This window comes from Daldinia decipiens (assembly GCF_022478715.1).
Source record: "Daldinia decipiens strain CBS 113046 unplaced genomic scaffold F4813scaffold_24, whole genome shotgun sequence".
In the NCBI taxonomy this organism is placed as follows: domain Eukaryota; kingdom Fungi; phylum Ascomycota; class Sordariomycetes; order Xylariales; family Hypoxylaceae; genus Daldinia; species Daldinia decipiens.
In genome coordinates this window covers 65,209-92,387 of record NW_026054567.1, presented here as the reverse complement: position 1 = coordinate 92,387, position 27,179 = coordinate 65,209, and the positions used below count along the sequence as shown (strand labels likewise).

General features: G+C 46.7%; 8 protein-coding genes across 8 annotated transcripts; 1 reads left to right on the top strand and 7 right to left on the bottom strand.

The window, feature by feature from the left end:
- Positions 1-2,860: 2,860 nt before the first annotated feature.
- Positions 2,861-4,262, bottom strand: F4813DRAFT_136605 (uncharacterized protein). Its single transcript, XM_049238791.1, has 5 exons — positions 3,924-4,262; positions 3,740-3,862; positions 3,564-3,682; positions 3,420-3,498; positions 2,861-3,361 (listed from the first exon to the last, which is right to left on the bottom strand). The coding sequence occupies exons 1-5, from the start codon at positions 4,165-4,167 to the stop codon at positions 3,108-3,110; spliced, it is 819 nt and encodes a 272-aa protein (XP_049098142.1). The 5' UTR covers positions 4,168-4,262; the 3' UTR covers positions 2,861-3,107.
- A 791-nt stretch (positions 4,263-5,053) lies between these two features.
- F4813DRAFT_390857 (uncharacterized protein) lies at positions 5,054-5,398 on the bottom strand (the record flags this gene model as incomplete). Its single annotated transcript, XM_049247074.1, has 2 exons — positions 5,054-5,119; positions 5,174-5,398. The coding sequence occupies 2 exons, from the start codon at positions 5,396-5,398 to the stop codon at positions 5,054-5,056; spliced, it is 291 nt and encodes a 96-aa protein (XP_049098141.1).
- A 383-nt stretch (positions 5,399-5,781) lies between these two features.
- On the bottom strand, positions 5,782-6,601 carry F4813DRAFT_397624 (uncharacterized protein; the record flags this gene model as incomplete). The annotated part of the gene is made up of 3 exons (XM_049247962.1): positions 5,782-6,225; positions 6,297-6,428; positions 6,482-6,601. 3 exons carry the CDS (start codon positions 6,599-6,601, stop codon positions 5,782-5,784), a joined length of 696 nt encoding a protein of 231 aa, XP_049098140.1.
- Positions 6,602-8,068: 1,467 nt separating this feature from the next.
- On the bottom strand, positions 8,069-10,056 carry F4813DRAFT_364511 (mitochondrial carrier). Its single transcript, XM_049243823.1, has 3 exons — positions 9,483-10,056; positions 8,724-9,396; positions 8,069-8,657 (listed from the first exon to the last, which is right to left on the bottom strand). Exons 1-3 carry the CDS (start codon positions 9,715-9,717, stop codon positions 8,603-8,605), a joined length of 963 nt encoding a protein of 320 aa, XP_049098139.1. The 5' UTR covers positions 9,718-10,056; the 3' UTR covers positions 8,069-8,602.
- A 786-nt stretch (positions 10,057-10,842) lies between these two features.
- F4813DRAFT_364506 (citrate synthase-like protein) lies at positions 10,843-12,901 on the bottom strand. The gene is made up of 4 exons (XM_049243821.1): positions 12,571-12,901; positions 12,451-12,515; positions 12,182-12,375; positions 10,843-12,115 (listed from the first exon to the last, which is right to left on the bottom strand). Exons 1-4 carry the CDS (start codon positions 12,688-12,690, stop codon positions 11,073-11,075), a joined length of 1,422 nt encoding a protein of 473 aa, XP_049098138.1. The 5' UTR covers positions 12,691-12,901; the 3' UTR covers positions 10,843-11,072.
- A 1,414-nt stretch (positions 12,902-14,315) lies between these two features.
- Positions 14,316-17,383, top strand: F4813DRAFT_136479 (uncharacterized protein). The gene is made up of 7 exons (XM_049238790.1): positions 14,316-14,693; positions 14,776-15,021; positions 15,299-15,401; positions 15,520-16,470; positions 16,522-16,555; positions 16,612-16,765; positions 16,825-17,383. Exons 1-7 carry the CDS (start codon positions 14,574-14,576, stop codon positions 17,290-17,292), a joined length of 2,076 nt encoding a protein of 691 aa, XP_049098137.1. The 5' UTR covers positions 14,316-14,573; the 3' UTR covers positions 17,293-17,383.
- Positions 17,384-18,342: 959 nt separating this feature from the next.
- F4813DRAFT_364503 (WD40 repeat-like protein) lies at positions 18,343-22,463 on the bottom strand. Its single transcript, XM_049243820.1, has 4 exons — positions 21,850-22,463; positions 19,847-21,792; positions 19,676-19,788; positions 18,343-19,608 (listed from the first exon to the last, which is right to left on the bottom strand). Exons 1-4 carry the CDS (start codon positions 22,408-22,410, stop codon positions 18,752-18,754), a joined length of 3,477 nt encoding a protein of 1,158 aa, XP_049098136.1. The 5' UTR covers positions 22,411-22,463; the 3' UTR covers positions 18,343-18,751.
- A 143-nt stretch (positions 22,464-22,606) lies between these two features.
- Positions 22,607-25,546, bottom strand: F4813DRAFT_136434 (acetyl-CoA synthetase-like protein). The gene is made up of 3 exons (XM_049238789.1): positions 24,596-25,546; positions 22,926-24,513; positions 22,607-22,864 (listed from the first exon to the last, which is right to left on the bottom strand). Exons 1-3 carry the CDS (start codon positions 25,029-25,031, stop codon positions 22,759-22,761), a joined length of 2,130 nt encoding a protein of 709 aa, XP_049098135.1. The 5' UTR covers positions 25,032-25,546; the 3' UTR covers positions 22,607-22,758.
- Positions 25,547-27,179: the final 1,633 nt, after the last annotated feature.

Below are 27,179 nucleotides of genomic sequence, written 5' to 3'. Positions count from 1 at the left end.
GGTGATTACCTCTTCCTAGCGTACGCCCACCCCCAGAACTTTTGGGTATATGGCACGTACCGACGTTACCGTTGTACAATACATCCATGCGTAGAACCAGACTTGAAGCAATCGTGGCCAGCATCTAACATGATCAAATGTATTATTGTAGACATACATACATATGTACCTAAAGTCCATATGTATGTACATACAAAAATACATACGTATTTTACCTAGCGTCTTAGTAAGCCCAAATACATATCCGTATCTAATCCTGCTGTCTTTTAAACATTTTCGAATAATATAACATACAGTGTTCTATTTACGGTGCTATTATTCGATAGAAACAGACCTTATCAGACAATCTCTTCTTGGCACGTATATTCGCGCGTCATACCAAGAGACGACAAGGCTACCCCTAAAGTCATTAGGAATTGCAATATTTTAAACAAATAAATCAATTGGACCGGAAGCCTGGCTCTGTTAGTATTCACAATGTCAGCTATGTAAACTTGGTAGCCAAGATCGAAGTACCGACGATCTTCCTATCGTCGATGTTCTTGGCAGGGTCGCTCTATCGTAATTAAAGCAATAGATAGGTACCTACGTACAGCACCAAGCTACGATAATAATAATAATAATAATAATAATAATAATAATAATAATAAAACGTTTGCGATATTAAGACACCGAGGGAGGAGGTCAGAACTTAAAACAAACATGCCGCGTAAATAGAAGATGAGGAAAAATGCAAGAATGCAAGAAATTACCAGGAGCCTCATTTCGAGGCGTGCTGGGCAAAAGCTGGGCAAGCTGGGCAAGCTGGTCGATCCCATCAGCCTGTCGGCAGAAGTCAGCATAACCGCGTTAAAAGCCAAGACTTCCGTTCAACCCAAAAATGACTTAAGAGCCGGAGACAGGTAAACGAAGAAGGGCGGCCCATCCGATTCGCCGTTAGCCATTTTTTACTGGTAGGGGAATACATACATTACGGGCCGTCTCGGGCTCGGCAGGGGGCACAATTCGGTAAGGTTCTTCACCTACTAACCTAGTTATGTATGTATATATGTATGTATGTATGTATGTATATATGTATGTAGTTATTAATCCAGGTACTTTACATATCTAACCCCAGTATATCCCAGAATTGGCCCGTGTCCAGAACCATGAGGTTGTGTATGTAGTGTCCATATGTATGGTATGGTATGGAACTTTGCACGCACTTTGCCCATGCACGGCTCGGTGTAACAACGACCACCGCCACGACTGCGTTGCGCACCCAGCGGTCCTTCGTCAGCGCCAGCAGATAAGGCGCGGTGGGACAATTTTGCGACGAAGCGAAGTGGGCCGCCCGTTAACGACGGCGGTGATGACGATGCGCGGTTGCGGTAAGTTTTGCGCTTGACCGCCAATGCCTCCTTATGACGTATGTATGTATTGTACCTGGCGTATGTATAAGCCGGAATACATACAACCTTCCATTGCACTGCTACCTACACCTCCTTTACTACATACATACCTACATACATAGAAGGTTTGACATGTGGATGCAACACGACGGTACCCGATGATGGGCGGGTTGGTTGGTAGAGAGGCAGGTAATAACCACTCGCATATTCGATACCCAAAGCGACGTCACCAATGCACCGGCCCGTTGCCCCCCCACCGAAGGCTTCTATGCGGTGCTTTGGAATGCATGCAACAGCGTGAGCCCAACGACGAAAGAGTCCGGTATAATAATGGGCCGACATGTAACTTCATAAGACCGAATTGTGTCACTTGAATTGTTTAATGTTTGTTCGTAGACGTCGTGCTTCTGTTAGCTAGTATCAGATAATCTACGTCCAAGCGTGCGGATGTCTGGCCAGAAGTATCGATACACTCGACGTTCTTAATGTACAGCTTCGAGCAATGTAGTGTAGTGTTGATGATGAATACGGCTGCAGGGCGTTTCTGGAGGAGAGACACGGGCCTGGATCGGGATAATAGTTCTCGATCGCAGTCAATGAGCGGGTTCCTTAAGCTCAGTGGCCCCTTTTGGCGTATACTGAGACATACACTTGTGCATTCTTCTGGCGATGGCGATACCAAGACTACATGTTCCTCTCGTCTAGCCAATGGCCGTGAAACCACCGACTTGGCAGATTGAGGTGAGGAATGGATTTAAGGTTGAGATCGGTGCTTGAGTCTCTTTTTCACTTCACTCCAAGATCGCAAGGACAGTGGTAAGTTACATTCTCATATTTGACACATGATGATCACGAGCTGTTTACTACTGGTAATCGAAACATTCTACGCTAGCTACCTAGGAGTATATTATAGTAGATCATATTAGCAATAAACATCTGGTTAGTGGTTGAAGAAAATCCAACATTGACTTATAGAATCACACCACCTAATTTCGAATAATAAGTCATAATATTTAATCTAGTTATTTCTTCCGCCAGGTAGAACCAGCACGTCCAAGCTTCACAGGATATATCTAATCAATAGTCATACCGTTGGAAATCTGGTCTCTCCCGTATCTACTAACGAGATGCTGATAAAAGGTGCCCAAAATTAGCCCAGTACAACCGCGACTCACAATCATACGAACGCTACAACATATATCTACATGTATCACAAGCGTAGCTGTAAGACCCGGGATTCGAAACGACCTCATAGCAAGATATACCGCCGTAGCCCCTAACAAGTACTTTACATCTAGTAAATCCGAGATAGAAATGACACTAGAACTTTACTATGCCCATACCACTACGCCCTATTATACTAGATATAAGACCTTCGATAAATCTACTCACTCACTTAGATGCCTGGAAGTCAAATCTCTAATAAACACTTGATATAGGGTTGGCTGTCGTACACAAGCTTAAACACACACGTATGTCTAAATCTACACAGCAATTTGACTTCGCTTGCTACATCGCCCGAAAGTTGCCCTCGCCAACCCCCTATCCTCTAGGCCATCTTTTCCGCTTGATTTAAGCGCGATCGGGCGCTATTATGGAGGGGCACCTATGAAGGATGTTGTGAAAACTGAGGCTGGAGTTTCCATCATCGTAATTTCATACATGATCGTAGAGTTGAAATATCAACCACATGCCAGCTCCACTGCTTCGCCTATTTCACTTCAATAAGTCCACTGGACCAATACTACCGGTCTCGTTCGACGGAACCACGAAAGTAGCAAGGAACTCCTCCAGGTCTTCCATGGGAAGTGTTCTATCGTCGGCCCACGCCTGGAGGTGGTCCCAGTCGGCGCATTTTCGGGGTTCCGGCCTTGATCCTTCAACCATTCTGGGTGTTACCCAGGATAAAGTATCTAGTGTTAGGTCTGGATTGCACATGATTCCCTCGCGGAGCACATCCAAACAGTGATCTGGTTTGTGGTTAGTTAGTAATAAGTTGCAATGTATTTAGAGCCTGTAAGCACCTACACAAGTGGGCAGGGGTAAAATCACCCTCACGTTGCTGCTTCGGGTAGTACTCCGGGTGATGTGATTGATAGATTACTCTCTGCTCATTATTAGTACACACGTGCGGTTGGGTATGCACCGATGGCGGTAACATCAACTACTTACTACGCAATGTAGCAGATGGAAAGCCTCAAGGTATCCGACATAGCCACTGCCGTCTAACAACCTAACAGATGTCTTGTTCATTTTGAGCATCTCTTCTTTGGTAACCCTAATCAATGTTGCTACGGGCCATGGTCAGCCAGTGTCACATTCTATTAATACCAGGAGAGGATACTTACACCTTAGCAGTCTGGACCAGGCCTGGTCAAGCTCGGGGCTCGGGTCTCCTGTATATGGAGATGGGCCCTGTTCGTAGTCGTCCTCTTCGACAGTGATATGCCGCAGAGCCGATTCTGCTGGTGCTAGATCCCATGTCATCAGTAGAGATACGGGAATCCTGAGCTAACTCTTATTGGTACTCACTGAATGTCCTCGCGGATGAGACGTTATCTGATATAACATGGTTGCGTGTCCTTACGCATGTAGTATTGGAGACCAGGAGGACTGCGTTAAAAGCAAGGAAGAGTAAATGAAATACAAGGAGAATACTATGCGACCTAGCATACTTTAGCAGTGAGTAGTTCTTCTTTGGTTGTGCTTCCTGGTCGTTAAGGTCAGTTCCAGGGGTAAGAAATGGTATTTTCTCATCTTCTTTAGCTGGAGCCATCCTATGCCGTGTCAGGATCTATACCCGTTGATTGATTTCATACACGGAGTGAGTGTATAGGGTAGGTAGACCAAGTAGTATATTATATTGATCTAGTAACGCCTGGCCTTCTATCCTCTTACGAGGGCGCTGTGTGCCCATTATATAGTAGATAGACCCCTGTAGATACCTCGTACAATGAATAAATAATACTACGTGACGCCTGATGTTGCAATACCATTATATAAAAAGATAAGAGCAAGTGCATGTGAATGAGCATGTTGGTCGCCATACATACCTAGGTATGCAACCCTCGAAAAAACGCGTGGAAGGCTTGGGTCCCCACCCATACGACGGCACCAATGCAGGTTGGGAGAAACTGGACAGAATAGCCCCAAACCGAATACTCGTGCCAACGACAAAACAGCACCTAGGCACTACTCTAGGTTGGGGAGGGTCGTACAGCGAGAACCACTCCAAAAACGAAGTGCTTCGGGTTAAATCTCTCACATGGATCACGACGGTTGTGTGGTATAGCGTAGAACTTCACTCTTGGCCCGGCAGGCCCACTACATTCTATGCTCTAGAGGAGGCTCTAGGATAGCTATCTTGTAGCGGTTCCCTGGTGTTAAATACTACTACTGGCAATACTGCTAGGTCACCTATGTAGGTGGTATCTAGTTAAACTTCACTTCGATAAGCCAAAATATTAACGCTGGTCTATGGCGTCTTCCTGCCTTCTTGGTCAGATATTGGAAATTTAGTGGCAAGGATTTTCAACGTAGGATGTGTGATATCCTGGATAATTAGTTGGATCCAGGGGATCATCCTCAAAAGTCCAGCAATAACGGCCTTAGGAGGCGAGTCAGTTGATGTTCAGGAGACTTCCAAATTCATAATCATGTCCTTACAAGGCACTACACAAGAAGACAAGAGATTCTTGGACTTTTCGTCTTCTGCTCATGTTGAGCGTCTGAATCTCAGTTATGTTAGAGAGAGCTTTATTTTTCATCGACTTATTTCTTACCATTACGAGTGGTTCTATGAGCATAGCCAGATCAAGAGCCCAACTGAAGACTGCACATCCAGTCCGCATCCCGAAAGTATCGACATAATGCTGTCTGAGTGAATCCCAACGTTCCCAGCTCGCCGCTAGTCTAGTTCTGCACGCGAATATGTCGAAGAATAGAAACACCAGAGTCCATGGCGCGACGAGGGCTATAAGGGTCCAGTTTACATAACCGAAAGCCATTCTATATGTACAACCTGTACAGCGCAGAGTCAGTTAGGCAAGATCTTTGTTGCAACAAATCAACATCTACGTACCTCTACACACTCGAGGTAGCAAGAAAAGGATTGTAAGGTCTAATAGCCCAGGGGATAAGCGTGCAACACGTAGGTTGGTATGTAGACGATCACACCCAAGGCAAGCCGAAGAGGAATAACAAGTGATGCCATGTTCGGTACATGTAGGTTTCAAACAACCGTCTAGGAGATAAACCGTGAACGTCAAAAGAACAGTATAACAGGTAGGTAGTGAACGGTGTAGATAATAACAGAGAACTACCACATATCGTTGCTTGGTTCATTCTCCTGTTCATTGGAGAGAAGAAAATAATACATACATAGTTAGCATTACATAGTACTCTCTTCCTTCAGTCCAGCTTCCATCATCCGTAGAGCCTCGTCGCGGTGTTTCTCCATGTCGATGTCGATGATGAAGTCCCACCTTGACAGAAATGACTTGAACATCTTCGGGACCAATTTAGTTTCCTCGCTCCTCCCTATTAGCATGTTACCTGTGATCCGGCTAGACTCGACGATCCGCTGCGTACGGGGCCGGCGGACTTGATCGTATACCTTCAAGGCCGTAAGAGCCTCGGTGGGCGTCTTCGCACGCCCGAGCAAGGCGGAGAGGATGAGGCTATCTTCGATAGACATGCCACCGCCGGATCCTTGCCACGGCGTTGTTGAATGGGCTGCATCGCCAGTAACGCACATTGGGCCCGAAACATAAGTATGTGCTTTGGGGTGCTCCCAGAGGTATAAGGCTTGGTGTTCAGGTTGGTTGCAAAGCAACTAAGTTACAGGCTTGTTAGCATTTTCACACCAAATATATATTGCCTTGACGAGTCCAGGGATTATCGTACCTCATCCACGGCCTTATTGAGGGGAGATGGGTACTCTTGGAACAACTGCTTGATCTCGTCGACGCCCACAATGCGTTCCCAGCGGTCCAACGGCTCGGACTTGCTCTCCGAGTCATTAGATGCAACAGCAAACTGCACCAACTCGCCGTCACTTAGAATGTTGTGCCCAGTATGAGTTTTCGAACGGCGCTATGGATGCCATCGGCACCGACGAGGATGTCGCATTCATGTGTAGTTCCGTCGGTGAAACGAAGTGTAATTGAACCGTTCCGGTCGACTTTGTCAAGCTTCTTTGAGGCATGCATTCGATTCTGCGGGATACCAGCGAGCAGTAGTTAACTTCTTTATGGTTGTTCTTCAAGTATAAATATCTTGCTTGAGGTCAAACAGAAACAACTCAAGCGGTTCTTATATCGCGAATACTTCTATGTTGGGTTGGACCCAAGCGGAGAGAGATATAATTACCTTCAAACACACGCTGGTCAGTAACCCTCGCAACTACAGATAGACTGGTAGATCCATTGTCTTATTTAATAGGGATTCTGGAGACTTGAGGCTAGATTAGCGTACCGCGTCTACTAAAATAAGTTGGATGATAGCTCACCAGCCAGTTAGTACAATCTCACTAACAAATGATATATAGGCATCGTCTCAACCGTACTCTCTTGGACTTACATCGAGTGCTTCTTTGCTGAAGAAGGACCGACACATGCATCATAGGACAGAGGAGCTTGAACTATCCCAAAGCAGCTGGCCAAAGATGCCTGTTACCAAGCAACTATCAAGTTATATGCTGTTTCTAGATGGAAACTTCCCACGAGCTTTCGTTACATGACGAAGTAGAGTGGTTTTTTTTTTAGGCCTGCGATATTTTCAAAGCACTTTTAAGGGATAGTCCTTTTGTTTCGTGGTTTTTACCCCTGTATCCGAATGTCGGCCCACGAAATCAGAAAATACAACTCCCGGGGGATGCAGATGCCTCTAAGTTCTCATTTCAAAATCCCACCGGCTAATACACCGAATGACATACTGAACCATCACGGCGATCTAAGCCGAGCATGAGAACCTAAGTGTTACCAAATCAGGGCCTTCGACATCACAGATCTTTTGTCAGATATTGTACCCTTGATGAACGTACGTCATACATAGAGTGAACATTAGGATAACTATATATAAATGAACTATTAACGCCTGCCTTCTATCCTCTTATATACTCAATTATAGTAGACATACCCCTGAATCCATCCCTAACCCAGTTGTACCTTTGACTTCGAGTTTATACTTAGGTATACAACACACCGGTTAATTCTGAGAAAGTGTCTTCTTGTATAAAGCCTCATCTTAGACAGCCGTATGAACCGAAAATCCTCTTCCCCTTTCGTGCTAAAGAGACGGCAACTGGGATAACTAAAGGGGTTAACATTACCTCATATAGACCTTAATGATGAATAAAGTATTGTATACGCCAACTGTATTTCGAGCTCTTGATTAATAAGGTAACCAATCTAGTCTGGTTTTCGGCAACATACTCTCTATCGTTACTTTGGGCATCTCCGTACACTTTAATTACCTATACGTTCCTGCTAAAGCCACAAGACACATTATAATAGGAACAGCATCCGGGTTTCTTGTTGTTTGTTGAAATACTAACTTACCTTAAGTTTAAAATTAAAATTTTTTTTTTTAATTTTTTCATATATAATGTATGCAGCACACGGTTATTAGATGTTGAGCATTAACCTATCTTGTCAATCTTGAAACTATTTCCTTCCCCTATCCCAACCCCGCAATATTACTAACCAATAGTATATCCCAAGACTTACATCTTCGCGGAAACCTATTAGAAACTACCCAAGTATATCTATATGTCTCATATAACGTTAATGAACGATATCACCGCTAGTATATTATAGCTAGATAAGTATAGGGGTTAATAGTATATAACATCCACTGCTAGGCATGGAAATATCACATGCCAATCATTACATCTTAAAGCCCCATATCAGATCACATGCTACATTGACATTCACATCACAAAACATAGAGATAACATGTGCAAATATACCGACCCCAAACCACAACACTTTGTATCGTGATGATCAAGCCTCTAGTATAAATCGTAACAAAAACTAGGCAGATGCCGCCGTGATATTACTCAACAAGGCACAAATGTTAATCCGGACAATACCGGCCGAACGTAAAAATACTCTATACGTAACAAATCCGCAAAACCATAGAAGGACACCTCCAATCCCCGTGTCTTATTCTATCGTCATGCGAGGTATCCCATCCGTGTAAAACGCCGCCTAATGCTTAGCAGTGACCTTATCGCCGGTCAGCTTTTCAACGTAACTCTTGGCCCTATTTCACGATTCTGGTTAGCAACGTGGTTCTTGTTCTTGTTTGCGCCGGAAGCAAAAAACTTACATATCACCCATAGCCACCATGCAAACCGTCTGCCAAACGCCTAACCCAATACGCGGCATCACGCCACGGTACAAGCCCTTGAGACCGTTGGACTCGTAGATGTATTTGAAAGTGTTTCCGACCGTCATCTTCTTGGGACGGTTGGGATCCTCCTTCTTGCTCTGCATTTCTACGCGGATGACCTCGATCGGCTGGTTCCAGGCCGAGAGACCACCACCTAGAGCAGAAGCGGTAATCTTCTCAAGCGCGCTAAGCTTCTCGCCGTTCTCCTTCTTGGTGATGCGGCGGATGCCCTGTTCGGCCAAACGCGACAGACCGAAGCGCGAACCCCAATTGGTCATCTGGCGGATCGCTACGGCGTTGACGCCACGGTTGATACCGCGGATACCCTCCTTGCGGTAAATGCCCATGAAAGTCTCGAACGTGCTCGGCGGCTTGACTCCCGACGCCGCCAGCTTGTGCTGCGTGATCTCGACCGTCTTCATGCAGGTACAGAAACCCATGGTGGCATATGCCTGTGCGACACCACCCGTCACACCACCGATGATACCACTACCAAAGTCCGAAGCGCCTGCGACTCGGGCGTAGTATTCAGCTTCGGAAGCGACGAAGAGCAACACGGCGCCCTTGGTCGAGGCTTCGATCCAGGCCCAGGGAATGAGACCCTGGTAGACTGCGACGAGAAAACTACATGTTAGCAGTGTGTTTTACTCGAATGAGGGTTTCAATGGCAAAAGTATGGAACTGGTGGCTACTTACATCCAAAGACACCGCCACGGTTCCAGATGGAGCGCAGAGCAGAAGCGAAAGAATCGCCTCTGTTCGCAGCCAGATGAGTCTTGCAGACCTCCAGGGGCTGGCCGAGCGTAGTGACCTCGAACAAATTGAGGCCGGCGCCGAGCAGCAAGTTGGAGAACTTAATGGGCTTCTTCTCCAGCTTGTTCTCCGTTAGAGGGGGGGCGGCCCCGGAGGCGGCAACGGTGGCGGTGGACATTTCCAGATAGGATTCGGTTAGCGGAAAGGGGCCTGACCAAGGCAATCGGGTGCTTCTTCGCAAGTAGAGTAAAAGGGAGGGGAGGGCGGCGGATTAACCTTCGAAGAGGATGACGGTTGACGTTGAGGGATAAAAAAAAAAGATGGATGGTAAAGTTGATTTTGTGAGACGGGGAGAGACGGGGAAGTCAAAACGCAAAGGCAATAAGGGATCGGAGTCGGGGGGTTTCTCAGCAGAACGGGCGTATGATTGGTGTCGGTGAACGGATTACGATTGCCGTAAGCCTGCAGCGTACTACGGAGGGAGCTACGAGGGGCGGTGGTCAGCAAGCCAGTTAGGTCAACAAGGTCAAGAAGCCTCGGCCGCATGTGGTAAATGACAGGTACATACAGGTATGTACATATGTAGGTAGGTACCTACCACTAGTATATTCTAGCGCCTGTATTTAGCCAATGGAATAGAAGTTAATAGCTACTAGCGTTACCTACATAACCGCCTATAAATTAAATTAAATTGCTTTTGTTACTGGGCTGCTAGGCAACTCGAAATATCATACGGCCAATGGTACCTAGATTCATCTTGATTTCTGATTTCTGATTCCTGATTCCTTTTTAACAATTCGAATGATATGGTATTCCGTATATGTTCAGCTCGACTTCAGCTGACAGGATTACTCTTTCCAAGCCACTATTACCAAGCTGTATAATAAGTATAGCAAGTACCTCAGCACTATCTCCGGGCCTCAGATCCCTCGGGAACTTTGTTGAACGCTCTCTCAACAATTGCCAAGATCCCAGTGATACGCACGCTGTCCGATAATCTCGCAGCTTCCCCACCAACGAACTAACCATGTATGCTAGCTTAGTTCTATGTACCTAACCTCAACAAGCTGTCCGGAGTTTCCCCAAATCTTTTTGATTTACGGAATATTAATATTCTATTAATATCGCCATCGTTAAACCATCGGCTTCGTACATACATGCAGGTGCCGCCAAATTTATCGAATCTTATCGAATCTTATCGAATCTGCTACCTAGGTTAGACTTATACTCCATGTGGTCTTTGACCTTTGACTTTTACGAATTTACCTATATACCTAGGTATTCAATATTCAATGAACTCAAGTATCTTCTAATAATGAGTGGAATATTTTAAGTAGTTAATGTTTAATTGCATCTACCTATACAAAATTCAATCATGACGTATTATTGTACAAGCGCAGCTTTTTGGTATCGTTAGGAGTATCTCTAATTCAACCCCCTCCCGTGATACACCACTGCTCTCGGTAGACCGTTCTATTTCCGTTTGTGAAACATGCTCTTTTCAGACGAAAGGAAAAATGCGTTCCTCATTCCTTATAGCTTCTGGCAGATTTCGATCCACTTAGCAGTAGAGAAACTCTTGGGTCTCTCGATCGGCGCACCGACTGCACGGTCGATGATGAGCTGCGGTAGCACACCAATGGCACGCGAGACACCGAATAGGACAGTGTAGTAGTTAGCCTCAGTTAAGCCGTAGTACTGGAGGAGGACACCAGAGTGAGCATCGACGTTGGGGAACGGGTTCTTGGTCTTGCCGTGCTCGGTCAGGACCTTGGGGGCGATCTTGTAAACCTGGCTGACTAGCTGGAACATGGGGTCGTCGGGCATCTTCTCTAGGGCGAATGTTCGCTGAGCGGTGTATCGGGGATCCGTCTTGCGGAGAACGGCGTGGCCGTAACCGGGAACAACTCGGCCGGAGTTGAGAGTGGACCACAAGTACTCGGTGATCTTAGCGTCGCTTAGGTCATCACCAATTACCTTCTTCATCTCGGTAAGCCAGTTTAAGACCTCCTGGTTGGCAAGACCGTGAAGAGGGCCGGCAAGACCGTTGAGACCAGCGGCGAGCGATAGGAAAGGAGAGCTCAAAGCACTGCCAACAAGGTGAGTAGTGTGGGCGCTGACATTGCCACCCTCGTGGTCAGTGTGGATGGTCAGATATAGTCGCAACAGCTCGATGAAGTCCTTGTTCTCGCCAAAGCCCAGCTGGTTGGCGAAGTTGAAACTGTAGTCCTTGTCCTTCTGAACCGGCGCAACCTTTCCGCCCTTGAAGACGTTCTGGTAGATGCGAGAAGCAATAGTGGGGAGCTTGGCGATCAAGTCCATCGAGTCCTCGAAAGTGTATCCCCAGTAGTCTTTCTTGTTGATACCCTTGGCGTAAGCCTTAGCGAAAGACGAGGTGTGCTCAAGTGCGGTGACAGCAAGGGAGAACTGCGCCATCGGGTGGAGGTCGGTAGGACAGCGGTCGATAAGTTCCTCGACGAACTTGGGAACATCGGATCGAGCAGCCCACTCAGCAGAGAGGTCGCGAACCTGTTGCTCAGTAGGGACCTCACCGGTTAGGAGCAGCCAGAAAAGACCTGTAATTAATTAGCCAGCGCCCTTCTAATCACAAGTTTTTTCTTTCTTTTTTTTCTTTTTCATACCTTCGGGTAGGGGCTCCTTGCCGCCGGGGGCCTTAGGAAGAACTTCCTGGCACTCGGGGATTGTCTTGCCTCGGAAGCGGATACCCTCCTCAGAGTCGAGGACTGAACCTTCCCATACTAGAGCTTTAATTCCTCGGGCACCACCATAGACCTGGTCGAGGGTGACCTTGTCGACGACCTTAGAGCCATGCTCTCTGTGCACGAACCATGAGCTTTTGTGTGTGGGGCAATATATATATGTATTTTTTTTATAGATATTTTAAACCTACTTTCTTAAGGCCTTGATTTCTTCTATCTTCTCGGGGAGCAGCTCGGCAAAGCGTTCCTTCAAGGTCTAGAGGGATTGGTAAGCTTGAGATGCTAGGAAAGGAATTTGGAATTTTACTTACCTGGCTTTTGGAAGAAGAGTAGCATCGTGCTGCGTTGAACGCTGTGGTACGGGCCGCAAAACTGGGGGCCCGAAGTGTAGTTCGAAAGACAGAGGAGCTCAGACGGAGGGTAGACGCCATGGCTGATGATGCAGCGCGAAGCAATTAAATTATGGTGGTGAAAACAGGAAATTGGAAGAGGTAATAGGACTTCGTGAAAAAGGATAAAAAGAGTAATGAAATGCCTCACAAGCAAAAAGTATGCTTTACCTTGGTTAATTGACTGGGTGACGGACTAGGGGCGGTCTCGGTTGGATGGGGGAAGCCCGAAGAAAAATTTAGCGGGTCCGGCATCTGTTGCGAACTACGGAAGGGTACCTGATCTCATCCTATATCTACCGTCTGTGACACATGTACATATTCTATCACTACGTGCTTTCAACTTTCCCTTAGGTCGCTGCAGCTGCCAATTGGGACCGAAGCCTCACCAAAAACTTACTACGGCAGAAAGGACAACCAATAGAAGCTGTTTCTGCGGATATTTAGTGCCCGCATATCCGCGAATTGAACCTGTGTAAATGGCCTCTTTTTCCCAACATGTAGCCTTGTAACATTGCCAATTTAGCTTCACTTTCTTTTTTATATTTTTTTATATGTGCAATACCTAACATATAAAGACAAATTTACAAGCAATTCTCTGTTGGTTGGGGGAAAAGTATTGGTTGTCACGATGTAGTACTCAAATTAAATGTGTATTAGGTAGGTATGTCTTGTTGCGATCAGTCTTTGCAAGCCTCTACGTTTCTTCGGGTCTTACGTGAGTAGGATCGAGAGAAGGATTGAATGCCCGACAATGGTGGACAGCTGTTGCGGGATACATTCAATCCTTTGGTCTTGCATAGACCCTGCATTATTTAGTGATTCGTTATCTGTATCAGCAGAGAACCCATGGTAGATCGTTGCTGAATCACATGAGGCTAATGATTGATATGGACGGTTTGAAGTACCTAGGTTACGAGACTTGAAATGTTTGCTTAGTTGGACATATAGATTGATTAGTCCCCTACTTGATAACAATCAAAACACATCTTGGTCACATGGATATTACTACCCAGGGTACCTTGCTATCGTAGAGAACATGTGTAATCTACCTATACATAAATCTACTCAACAGCCACAAAACATATTATTACCTAAAACTCATGCAAAATTCATGCAAAATTTGGTTCTGATCTCGATTGTAGGATAGGTACCTAAGTACTAAGGCAGCGCTAAAGCACCAAGGCAAGTAAAGCGTAAGGCAAGTGAGAAAAGAACAGTGGGTACTTGTGGCTGGGCAAGTACATACGAATGCTCCCTCAACCCCCCACCTCTGCAACACGCGACTGAAAAAAAAATCTTGCCAACCAACAAGTTAAAGCTTTAGAAACTTGCGGCGTCTCCTCTTTCCTAACACTTCCACCACATCCGCGGTAAATATCCCACATCAACTTTTCATCGCATCGCATCAACACCCTGTAAATCCTGCCGACTTCTTCATATAGCTGTATCGAATTGGTCGCGCCAGTATCCCAATCCGCGCCACTATTCTCAGCTTACCATAACAGCACACACAGGTTTCTAACAAACACTCGACACTCGTACCGGGACCAAGCTCCCAGGCCGTAGTAGAGGTGCAAAAAAGCTTTAGTGGTGTTTCTCACTGTCGCATCAAATCACTCGACATCGCTGGACATTTTCATCATTTGTTCAATCGTTACTACATTGAAAAAGGACACTTGGAAATCATCGACTTTTACCTAGATTTGCCTTTTGACGGCTGTAACTGGTTAGGTCGCGGCAAGAAAATACAAGTAATCGCCCGAAAAGCTAGCCGAAGCAAGATAAACCAGCCCTCTTAATACTTGGGTGACTATCATCGCGACTCTATCGTATATCATTCCACAGGTGCTGCGAGCCTGTTCTCGCTGTACATTGTGTGCTTGCAGTTCTCCCCAAGTATTCAAGAGAGCTCTAGAGCAATCATGTCGTCGCCCGTAACAGAGCTTGAGGCTGGCTTGAATGCCATGCAAAATCTAAAACCACCCGGAGTTACCCAATCCCGTATTGTGGCATTGACCAGCTTATGTGTCGACAACGTCCAGGTAAGACTAGACTGCACAACTGCGCACGTCGATGCACCGGCGCGTATATGAATAGATGCTAATTTGGTTATCTACGTCACAGTCGGAATCCGTACTCATCCAGAAGATCTACACCCACTTCAAGAAAGCCCCCGCAACTCACAAGCTAGGAGTGCTCTACGTCGTAGATTCCGTAACTCGCAAATGGGTTGACCAAGCCAAACATCAAGGTCAACCTATCAATAGTTCTGCAAAGGATGGAACCTACGCTGCTGGCGTGCATAGAGTAACGGAACTGCTTCCTGTGCTTATGAATGATATCTTTCAGAACGCCCCCGGAGAACAAAAGGTACGCTTTATCATACATTCGTCGTCGCATACAGTTCGTAGTTTTGGCGATGGCATCTGCTTCAGTCACGATGCACCTAGGATAAGCCACATCTAGTCGTGCTATTTCCTAGTGTTGTTAGGCTATCTTTATTACCATTGCCATGGTAACTCGCTGCTTGCTACTCGCTGCTCGCTGCTTGCTGCTCACGCGCCTACGGGCTTATGGGCTTAACTGACTAAGACACTTTTTTGCAACATTGACCTAAAAGAAGTACTTACCTGACCGTTCCGTATAGGATAAGATTAAAAAGCTCATTGATATCTGGGAGAAAGGCCAGACATTTCCTCGGCCTATGATCGAGTCATTCAAAGAGAAGATGAAATCATTTGCTGCGAAAGGTAGGTTTCCCGATCCTAAATTTGACATTTGACATTTGACAATAGAGAACACCCCCACTTCTTCACCGTCTCTTGCATTGTTTGAGGTCACCTATCTGACCCTTGTTTGTTCTTGTAGACGAATCCACAACACCAGTTGGCAGTCCTCCTCCGGGCCCTGGTTTACCAGGTTTGACCGAGAATAAGCCACATGCTGTCGAGGCTCCGAACGCAATCATGGAGGCCCTCGCCAACATAGCCCGACAGAATGTCACAGCTACGCCCACCAACAATAACGTTCAGGTTCAGGCTCAAGCTAGCGCGTACAGCGTACCGCCGGTACAGACAAGTGCAACTCAACCTCCTATTCTTCCTCTAACCCCAAGCCAGCCTCCTATTTCTTATTCAGCACCGCCTCAGCAACCTGTAAATCTACCGGGCATGCCGTACCCGTTCCCTCAACCAGGTCAAGTTCAGGCTCATACCCCTGTGCCCCAGGTGAATGCTAGTAATCAAGCCGCGGGCTTTCCAGGTGTAGCTTCTGCTGTTCCTGCGGCACCGACTCCTGGTATGGACCCCAATGTCCAGCAGCAAGTTATGTTGATCAAGCTTCTTGCCGACCAGGGCGTGCCGTTCGATAAGATTCCAGCCATCATAGCTAGTATGCAGAGCACCAGTATGTCTACGCCCCCTGCTGCTAATTCAGCTGCAGTACCCCCGGTAGGTCAGCCTCCGTATGCTGGTTCGTGGGGTCAGGGTGGCTTTCGACCTGATGAATCACGTGATCACGACTTTCAGCAAGTGAGATCTCCAAATAGATACCGCAATCGGTCAAGGTCGCGTTCGCCCCAGCGTCATTGGGATGCGCACGACTCTCCCCGTGGTCGCTCTGATCGTGAATATGGTAGTTACGGACGTAACTCTCCTGGTCTAGGACGCACCGGAGGCACCGGAGGCACTGGAGGCACCGGGTATCGACAGCGTAGTCCTGGACGCCGTGGCCGTAGCCCAAGCCCTGTACACAGCTTTTCCCAGCCGACTGCTAAATGGGTCGAGTTTGACAGAACTATCCCCCCGGGTCATATCAAAGGTAAATAACTGGTATATCTATTGTAACCCTATACACTAACACGGTTTCTAGTTTTAAGTAGAACTTTGTTCGTAGGAGGTGTCACGTAAGTAACATATATATCTGCTGAGAAATACACTATAAACTAACTAATGTACATAGTTGTCCCGAGAGCGAGTTGCGTAGCGTCTTCAACCGCCATGGCCAAGTGCAGACCTGCATCGTCAACAAAGACAAGCGTCATGCATTTGTTAAGATGGTCACTCGCCGAGATGCCGTTAATGCTAAGGAGGCTATGGAGAGCAGCACCTTTCGAGTAAGTAGTGTTGAGAGTTATTATCATGCTTATGCTTTGCATTACTAATACAGGGACAGACTCGTTGGGGAGTAGGATTTGGTCCTCGTGACTGCAGTGACTACCAAACGGGCATCAGCGTCATCCCCATCAGCAAATTGACAGAGGCTGACCGAAAGTGGATGTTGACTGCTGAATACGGTGGAAGTGGTGGCCGTGCTATCGAGCCAGGCATGGTAGTTGAGGAGCCAGACATTGAGATTGGTGCTGGCGTCTCATCGAAGGCCATCAGTCGACGCATGCAGACTGACAAGGGCGGAAGACACGGGCCAAAGTCTAGCCGTGTCCCAGGCGACAGCGACGAGGGAGACCTCACTCGATGGCGACGAAACCGGGACCCACGTCAAGAGGAGGTTCAAAATGACAGGAATGGACTTCCTACCGGAACGGCTGTCCCGGCGTTTCCTTTTGGAATCGGAACTGGACCCAACGGAATGCCCGTCTTCCCGCCGGGATTTGCGTTTCCAGCGCCTCCTGCCGACCAGTAGGGCTGGTCGAATGAACATGGGTTTGGAAGATACTAATTGGGTTGATTTGGTGTCCGGGTCTTGGTGCCCACTAGGCTTCTAGGGATTTTTCAAATTTTCTCTCCAAATAATCCTAATGGACGGTTGCAGATCGAGATCATTTTCAATAGTACAACCTGCAACTACTTTACGAATCACGTAGCATGGAACGGCGTTGGTGGCATTCTGAGTTGGGCCTCATAGGACTTTTAGTTAGGCGCGGGTCCTCGTTGATATTGACGTCGCATTATACTAGTCGGTTAGTCAACTTCGAGTATAGGTCGATGGACAGCTGCATCAGAGGGGGCCATGTTTTGTTCATTGTATTCATTTTCTTCATCTTCGCGATTCTGGTATTGGCTTGCACTATCAAGCAAGACAATGTTGGTACAGATTGCATAATGTATAGTATTCAGCAGAGGAGGCGTTACGGACAGAAAAAAAAAGGCAAGGGGCGGCACTTTTGGCAACTCCTTGCTCTGAAGGTTTCTGAAGCCAGGTAGCTTCATAGTTATTAAGAATAATTTTCTTGCGGAAAGTTAGCTAGGCTTGCGAGTTTGTGCACTGGACTCTCGTGCCATGGCTTGGGTATATGGTCGGGATATTACTGAGTGAATATCGTTGAACTTATATCAAAGGGCGTCGTCTGTCATCGAGCAAGGGCTACGCTACCCTGTCACATTGTAGAGTTGCGCATGGACGAGAATGCGACGTGTTTGGATATCCTCCGACGGCATCTAACATCTAATGCATGTGATAATGGTAACTACATACATAACTACTCCAAGCGGGCCGCTGTCTTATATCGGTAGTGCGTGTAATATTTATTGGTAGTGGCTGATCCCTTTTCGAACTTACCTACCAACTTAACCTATGTAGGTATGTAATGTTATGCAAGATAAATATGTATGTACCTATATATATATATATGCACGTATGAAACAAAAGCAACCTTACCTCGGGCTTCCGAGCTATCGAGCTATCGATCGATCGAGTCGTAATCCCGGCGTGTCTCGGGACGCGCGGGAGCTTGCGGTAAGTAGTAGGGGAAATCAATGTGCTATACTATACATACATACATACCCACATACAACCTGTTTACAGTAACTTAAATACCTCTCAAATACAAGATCAGTCCAGGAAAATCTACCCGAGAAACGGTAAATCTCGCTTACGTAACCGATGATAATTACACCGTAAACTTAACAAAAAAGATCATTTAATGAAAAGCTTTACGAAAGAGGTTTATAATGTAATTAATAATATTATAATTTCTTCCGCCGTTCATAAGTGCCTAACCTAACCTAACGCATAGCTAGGTTAGCTAATTACCTTCAGCTAAGCCAAGTCAAACCAGCAAGCAAGCTAGCTTATCCCCTACCCTACGTATCTACACCCCCTTTTCGCAAAACCTCAACGATGCTTACTTTAAATACCTAACTTACTCCTCATCCGCATCGTAGCCACACTCTCCGTCTTCATCTTCATACTCCAACTCCACCAACGCCTCGCCAAGCTCCGCCCCCTCAGCCTCAAGCGCAGAACGGGTATCCGGATCCAGCATTTCCTCAATATCCGCATCTACAGCCGCATTTTGCGCCTGCAAGTCCCACGCCATGTCATCTACGCTTCCCTGTCTCCGGAACCTAGTCGTTCTGGAGAAGAACTGATTGGCCCGCTGGAGACTTTCGAATCCGCTTAGGAGCGGTGCTTGAGGATCTCCGTTGAGATGGGCTTCTGCTCGGTAGAGGCCTGTTTCGGGGTACGCTGGGCCCTGAACGGCGCCGATGGTGGGGTCAGGATGGAGAGTGAGGTGTGATGTTTCTAGGTATTCTCTTGCTCGTCTTTGGCCCAGTTGGTATCGAGGTTGGTTTGGAAATTCGTCGCCTCCGTCCTGGTTCGGAGGGGGGACTTCAGGGTGAGGAATAAAGGGGCGAGGCCGACGAATTGCGCGTTGCTTGCCATTGACCTGCATGTTGACAACCCTTAAAGAAGTAGCGGCTGGGTTATTCTGGCCGTTATTCTCTTCATCGTCTTCCATATCCATTAGATATACTCGTCCACTACCGTCTCCAATAAGAAGTTTCGTAAAATCCGGCGAGAAAGCACCGGCTGTGATGGGTGCTGCCACTTCGATAAGGTCTCTCACCAACTCTCCCTTCCCCTGTCGTATATTCCACACCTTAACGAACCCGTCGGACGAACCTGTATATAGACGATCGGGGGATGTGGCCCACGCTATAAACTTAACTCCAACATCTTCCTGCTCTCTGTTTCCGATGACTTCTTCAACAGGATCTAATATATCATTAGTTCAACGTCTTGGTTTATCCGTGTATATACGTGTATAAAATTTGATGCTTACCGCCGTGCTCGAGGACACACATTGGTTGGCCCTCGCTCGCGGCCGAGTCCCAGACATAGGCTTTGCCGTCAGTACATCCAGCGGCAACGTACGAATATAGAACACTATTGGGCCTGCACCTAATGTTAGCTTCTTATGTTAGGCAACTTGGTAGGGGTAGTGTGTTCATACCTGATTGCAAGCTCATTGATGTCAATGGCAGGGCAATCGAGTGTTTTCACAACGCCATATTGGCCCGACACCTCATTCAACTCAAAGATACGGATCTGCGTTCGAATATGTTCCTCTAGCTTCTCAGAGGTCTGCGACGCCGAAGTTGCCGCGGCAAAGCATGGTCGATAAGGATGCCACACAACCTCGAATACATTCGAAGTAGCTGCACTATTGACCTTGACCTCGGTATATGTATTCATATCCCACAAACAGAGCTCTCCAGTAGAACGCTTCTCTTCAGGAATCTCACTGTCGTCATTGTTAAGGCTCCTTGGCGAGTATCCGATCAGTAGGAGATGGTTCACGCTTGAGTCTATTCCCCAGCGGATGGCAGATGGGAAGTAGGCCCATTTATCCGAGGGGACGTAGTCTTCGCCATGCACTCGCTTGCAAGAGAACTCTTTATATCTGTAGGCCTGCAGATAATTTCCCGACCTGCCACGTTGCGCATAATAAACCCGTACTGCTCTTGTAGGAACATCGGTGGCTGTGGCGACCTTACTACCATGTTTACTTTTATTCGTCACGACGAAATTGACGTGGCCCTCGTGGTGCCATGTCTCGCGAAGTGCTATAGCTCCTTCAGTTGTGTGCCAGACCTTGACCGTATTGTCGAAGCTTGAGGTAAAGGCAAAGTCAAAGACGGGATCATAATCCGACGAAACCACAGACGTGAACAGCCAAGGATCTTGACTTTCCCTCATTGCTTCCAAAGCATTTTCGCCATGCGCAACGAGCGGACGGGGTATACGGTGATCGGGATACGCTCTTAATGTCTTCAATGACGCATCGCCGAATAGAAGGTTTCCAGGTTTATTATACTGTTGATTATGCGAGTCGGAATGAGTGGTCGCGCCGCAGACGAAGCGTGTAGCGTCCGGCAGCCAGCTGATAGTCATAATATCCCCGGCACAGTTGGTCCATTCAACCTTGGGCTCTAAAAAGTCCTCTCTGTTGCTCGTGAATGTCGTGGTATAGGAGTGATAGACCCTAAGCCCCCCGAGGCGGTTGTCCGCCATCTCTCTTGCATAGAGTGATAACGGTACAACGTTCGCTCTCTTGATGATGTGAGCATTCTTACTGTTCCTCTCATCTCGTGCGAAAGTTAATAATACAGGCTCTAGGTTCACCTGTTTGTGAAGTACGTCATTTAGGAAGTTTTGAAGACTTTCTGCAGACCGCTGCAGCAGGAGCCAAGGTGGTGGATCAAATTGATCGTAACGGCGACGATGAGCTTCGAGAATAAGAGTTCTCAACTCTTCAAACTTCTTCATTAGATGGCGTAAATCCTTGGTGTCTGACCTCTTAGCTTTAGTAGACCCCCTATTGCATAAAGACCTTGCCACATATCGAAGATATTTGGTCTCGAGATCGTAGAAGTCAACATGGTAAACAGTAGGATGGCGTAGGTCGCATGAGTGAAGCTTAATATGACAACCATGGCTTAACCCATATCTGACCTTGCCCCGAAACTTTGAAGCTTGATATGGTATATCGGATAGGTTGGACCATCGGTTGTTCACATCTGCGGGCGAATCTTTCCCTTTGGGCTCGCGGCTTTTGCTTGGATGCGTAATCTTTGACCTTGGTCGTAAATGCCGTGGCGAAGCTAGCTGTTTCTTTCTTGGCTGAGTTTGGAGATGCTTCTGGATTTCTTGGAGAACTTGTTCGATAATATCATTTAGTTTCTCTTCGGTTTCACAGAGATACGCATCATCGCTACATGAGGCATCGTCGTCATACGACTCGTCGCTATCGTCCTCGACATTATTATTCGACGCCAACTCAGATGGAGGCTTCTCGATAGAGGGAAGAATGCTAGGGATCGACTTTGCTATGGTCCCTTTAGCGGGCACCAGTGCCGACTGTGAAATGGCACGAGTAGTAGGACGGTGTCGGAATTCCTAGAATATGTCAAAGGTGCTACCCTGGAAAGGAATCTTGAGAACGGGAAAACATACATTTCCCGCCGTGAATTCGGCTACTAATTTATAGATGCGGCCAATAATGGATGACTCCATATTCGGAGGGAGACGGCCGTTGCCTTTGTGGAAGTGTAGTTGGAAGTCGTCATCGGCGATCGTACTAATAACCTTCCCGCCGAGCTTTTCGACGTTGAAGACATTCTTATCCAGCTCCCTGACGGCGGCGTCGAGGTGTGGGAATACCTGCGTCTGCAAGCACTTTGTCAATGCCTCTGTGTCCGGTATTGGGGAAACTGCTTTATGGGCGGTGCCATTCGATAGCTTTTGGCGTTTAGACGGGTGGTTGTCAGCTTCACGAGGGTTTCGCGGCGACGACGATAAGAGACGAGATTCGGCATGGGTAGAAGTCGGCGCGTTCGACGCGTTAATTCTTGAACGAGAGTTAGGCGACGAGCAACGGCGTTTGCGGCGTTCTTGTGGCGAGTTATGAGGTCGGCTTAAATTTGTAGCGACATAATCTTCGTCGTCATCATTAATAGTAGTTAAATCTATAGAAGCCCCCCGACCAGAAGAGGTCCTCGATGGGTTCTTAGCCATCGTGAGTACATAGTAGGCGTTGGTCTCCACTAGTAACGATTCGAAGATGTAAACTAAAATCGGTAATTACTAAGTTACATTAATTACATAATAATTAAATCGGGAAATTAAATTTTCAAAAATTAATGTTATTATATTTTTATATATTTTTAAACTTATTTTATAATTAATAATTAATAATTAATAAAAATTTAATATTTAATATTATATTTTATATTTTAATAATAATAAATATTTAACGTACGTTAATTAAATTTTATCCATTTTTACACAATTTTTATTTATATATACAAATTAAATACATCGGTTACGAAAAATACTTATATTTAAACAAGTTCGGGTTGTAAATTACAGTTTTGGTCTAACGGATGCTGTTTCCGCATTGATTTCCTCGTACATACGGACAATCTCGTCTTTAAACTTCTTCACCGTTTGGGGTCTCTTAAGTTTCAGACTAAAAGTTACAATATTAGCATAAATACAAGTGAATGAACATGTGTTTTCCAAGGACTTACGTTGGTGTTAAAAGCTGGTTATCCACCGTAAACGGTTCAACCTCGAGGAGGCAGTTTCGTACTCGCTCATATCCGTTAAACTTGTGGTTCTTGGCAATGCCGTCGAGATGCTTGAGAAAGGCCTTCACCACACGAGGATCTTGGCCTGCCACCTTAATAGCTTCAATATCATCGGAAGCTACCGTCTTCTTTAGAATCTTGCTGGCGAACGGACCAAATGTAACCGGATCCACACCAAAGATACCAACCAGGGTCGACTGGCTGGGTTCGCCGTGAACGAAGGCAGTAGCAATCAGGTTCGAACTACCCATAAACACATTCTCGATACGTTCGGGCGAGATGTATTCTCCCTGAGATAGCTTGAGAACGTTCTTCTTGCGATCAACGATCTTGATCCGGCCGAGTTCGTCAATTTCGACGATATCGCCCGTGTGGAACCATCCATCGGGCTCTAAGGCCTTCTTAGTCTCCTCCTCATTCTTTAAATAGCCCCGGAAAACAAAGGGACCCCGTAGCAGCAATTCTCCTCGTGGCCTAGGCTTGTCCGTCACGAGGTATTCGAGTTCGGGTTGCGACTCTAAGCATATTTCTATGCCAGGCATCGGGCCCCCCACGTTACCCAGAGAATAATCGCCTTCAAGCTGGAACGACCCCGCGGCATACGACTCGGTAAGACCGTAGCCCTGGCAAAAAAAGTTTCCTAAGGCTGCTCGGAGGAACTCGTGAACATCAGGGTCGAGTTGCGCGCTTCCACTCACCATGGAGCGGCATCGATCTAAGCCAATTGCGGCTCGTACCTTGGGAGTCCATATCCGGTCATAAAGGAGGTGCTTGTTGGAGGCCTTGCCAGGCGGGAGTTTCATATTAGCCTTCTTTGTTTCTATGACTTTCCGTGAAAGAGCACCCTTTACACCATCGGCTTCGACGGTCTGCGCCTTGATTCCTAGACTAAATCGATTGAACAACCGAGGCACTGATATGAAGCCGGTAGGTCTTAGGATCTTCAAGTCATCAACCAGCTCCAGCATATTTCCATGGAAATATCCGATGGCGGAACCGGAAGCTAAGGAGCACTGATCTATCATGCGTCCATATATATGAGCTAAAGGTAAGTATGAAATACCTATATCTTTGTTGGCGTAGGAACCGCTGGAACGAGCACTCGCGCACGCTGCGACGCAGTTGGCATGAGTAAGCATTACACCCTTCGGGTCGCCAGTAGTGCCGGACGTATAGTTGATGGTGAGGAGATCTTCTGGACGAGGGGGGCGAGGAGGGTGAGCTACCTTCGCCCCGAGCTTCTCGACGTCCTCGACCGACCATATCTGGACTCCGTGCTGCGCGGCGATGCTGTTCAGCAGCGCCTTTTTAGAGTAACCGTTCTGCTCTCCGGCGTCCAGGGGATCCATGGAGATGATCAACTTAAGGGAGGGTATTCGGGGCGCAAGGGCGAGGAGTGTTGTTATATGAGGTAGCGAGGAAATCACACAGGCAAGTTCGGAATGCCTGATGATGTACTCAGACGCATCGGGGCCGAGAGTTTCGTATAGCGAGACGGAGAAGAGCGACTGGGAACTCAATCCGAGATCTTTGGTCGAATAATGTTAGCAAATGCTGCCGCAAAAATAGCCTTGATCCTCCTGGAGGTTTCAGGCGTAAAAACTTCTTACCTGCTATTTGCCATTCGGCTCTGTTCTGACTCCAGATACCAACGCCATGATTGCCAGGCGGGATTCCAACTCGGCGGTGAAGCTCATATATACCAGAACCGAAATTCTTGCTTCGCGCCGCGACCTCGGCGTAGGTCTGCCAAACATATCCGTTCTCCCACGACTGAGTTTCCGGGATCCAGGGTCGTGTGCCGAGACATTTGTTATTGGGAAATCGCTTGACGGAATCCTGGAATAATTCGTAAAACGTGCGTATTTCAGGCGTGAAGGTGTCAAGTAAGGGTTTATCTTGAAATCGCCAGTGCCTATAGATGGGAGATCGACCCTCTCGCTCGGTGCCAGGAACAGGTAGAGAATAAGGTGAACCGGGCGGAGGCGGTGTCGCCAGTTGCTTAATATAAGCTTCGACCTTCGGATCGGGTCCTATTCCAGCCATCTTTATTGCGTAATACGACGAATTGACGGTAGAAATAGTTAAATATGAATCAGAACGGGAGTGTCGCAAGTTGAAGTAAGCTCTTAATGACGGAGGATGATATATGAAGGGACTTAAAAGTTAAGGGGAACTTCTGATCTGACTGTCTGGTCGCAATCCTTATCCCGAAGTTGCTTGCTACTCAGCCCGTGACCCACTTAGAGTGGGAATAGATACCGAGGTGGGCAGTAAAGACGGGTTAGCGCGTAGACTACTGCCTCGATAAGCTAAGAACCTCGCTAGATTAGCTCCTCTTGCTAGTACCACAAGGAAAAAGAAAATAATCGTTAAGCTAAATCGTTAAGCTTTCCGAGCCGGAGAGGACGATGTGTTATACATAGAAGGTGCAATTGCTATCCTAAAATCCCCCTGACATATGCAAGACGTTCCTCTCAGCTCTTTAAGGGTCTTTTGCAAAGTGGTTGCTTTCGACATGTGCGAGGCCGGCTAGGCTGGGCCTGGCTAATGCATGAGTCGAGCGAACCTTCCGCCAACTGAGCCGAGGTATGGGGACTCGCGTTCGCAGAAGGCGCGAGATTTAATTGGCTGATGCTCGACCTCGGGGTAGTAATATGGGCAATTTGCCGAATAAGTCAAATCTCATTGGACAAACCAAACCTATGCATGCTTATTCCTTCCTCGAAAGGTACCAGACCAGACGTCATTGCTCAAGTCATGCAGGCCTTGTTCTGCATGTAATTTAGGCATATGTACATAGGTACATATTGGCAGCAACGTCTTAACCTAGCCACTTTCGAACATCCGAATTTCAATCCCTTCTACTTGGCATGGATCTGACTTGGTTGCTTGGTGAGGCTTATGTATTAACCCGCGGCCGGTCTGCGGCCGGTCTGCGGCATTCGGGGCCGAATACATAGCTGCGCCGAAAAAACATCCCGACAGCGTGAGCAGGTCGGTGGGAGACACAACCGAACGCTCCAGAATCGCACTCCAAGACATGTCTAAGAATAGGTGTTTCCCAGGAGTTACTTGGCATTTTCCTACCACGCTATAGGGGTACACCGTTGCTACTTAAGTTATATTTGTCACAAGCAGAAGAGCTTATAATATTACATATATTCAACCATTTCAAGTTCTGAAGGCAAACTTTAAGCAAGTAACATTCTAACTAGTTAGTTACAGGGTATTATCATACTAAGACATCATGCCAATGTCGAGAGACTGCTCTAAGCATGAAGTAAAAGTACGGGAAGATAATTAGGTTAAATAACTAGTTACATGATTTAGGGGTTGAGATATACGTGAATGCTATCCTACGGATCCGTACACCGGAATCCACTTCTCGGGATGAATCTTAGATCTCTATTCCGAGGGAACATGGTCTCCGAAATGGCCCCACCAACTCCGGGGAAGGTCTGCAGAAGTAGCCAGGCTCATGTAGTCTAGAGCAAACTATTTCATGTGCCACAGGCGTATATATGTTAACAATCGAGACTCGATGGGGATATAATATAATATACATACATACAGGCACATATACATACATATACTCCTCAACGAAAAACGTAGTTAGTATGAACACCTTTAATTACCTCTTATGTAGATCCATTTATACATACCACAGTCATTAAAGTCATCTAACATCTACGACACATGACCAAAATAGAACGGAATGCTCTGAAGAGATAGATACCTAATCACACGTTCACGTTCACATTCACATTCACATTCACAAGTCATACACTCGACACACCTACCTAGGTATTGTCAAGCAACATCCCAGACGTCTTTCTTGGCTGCGTACGTGCCGGCAACTCGAGACCGGTCTCGAACTCTCGCACGACATACCTAGGTTAGGTACATAGCCTGGGCAGCCAAGATGTGCTTGAGATTCAGATCAAATATCTGACACAGAAAACCCAGGTTTGTTTTCCAAGGCTCTTGTTTATTTTTGGCTTCTTCCCCGCGATCGATGTTTCAACGTCTCTGTGCGGATAGGTAGTCGTTATTATCTTCTTTCTATTTTATTTTACTTTACTTTACTTTATTTTATTTCATCTTATACTTTTTGTCTAAGCGTATGTGGAAATGATCCTCTAACATAGGTAGACCTTGAAACATTAGACGGGTATTACTCAAGTACCTAGG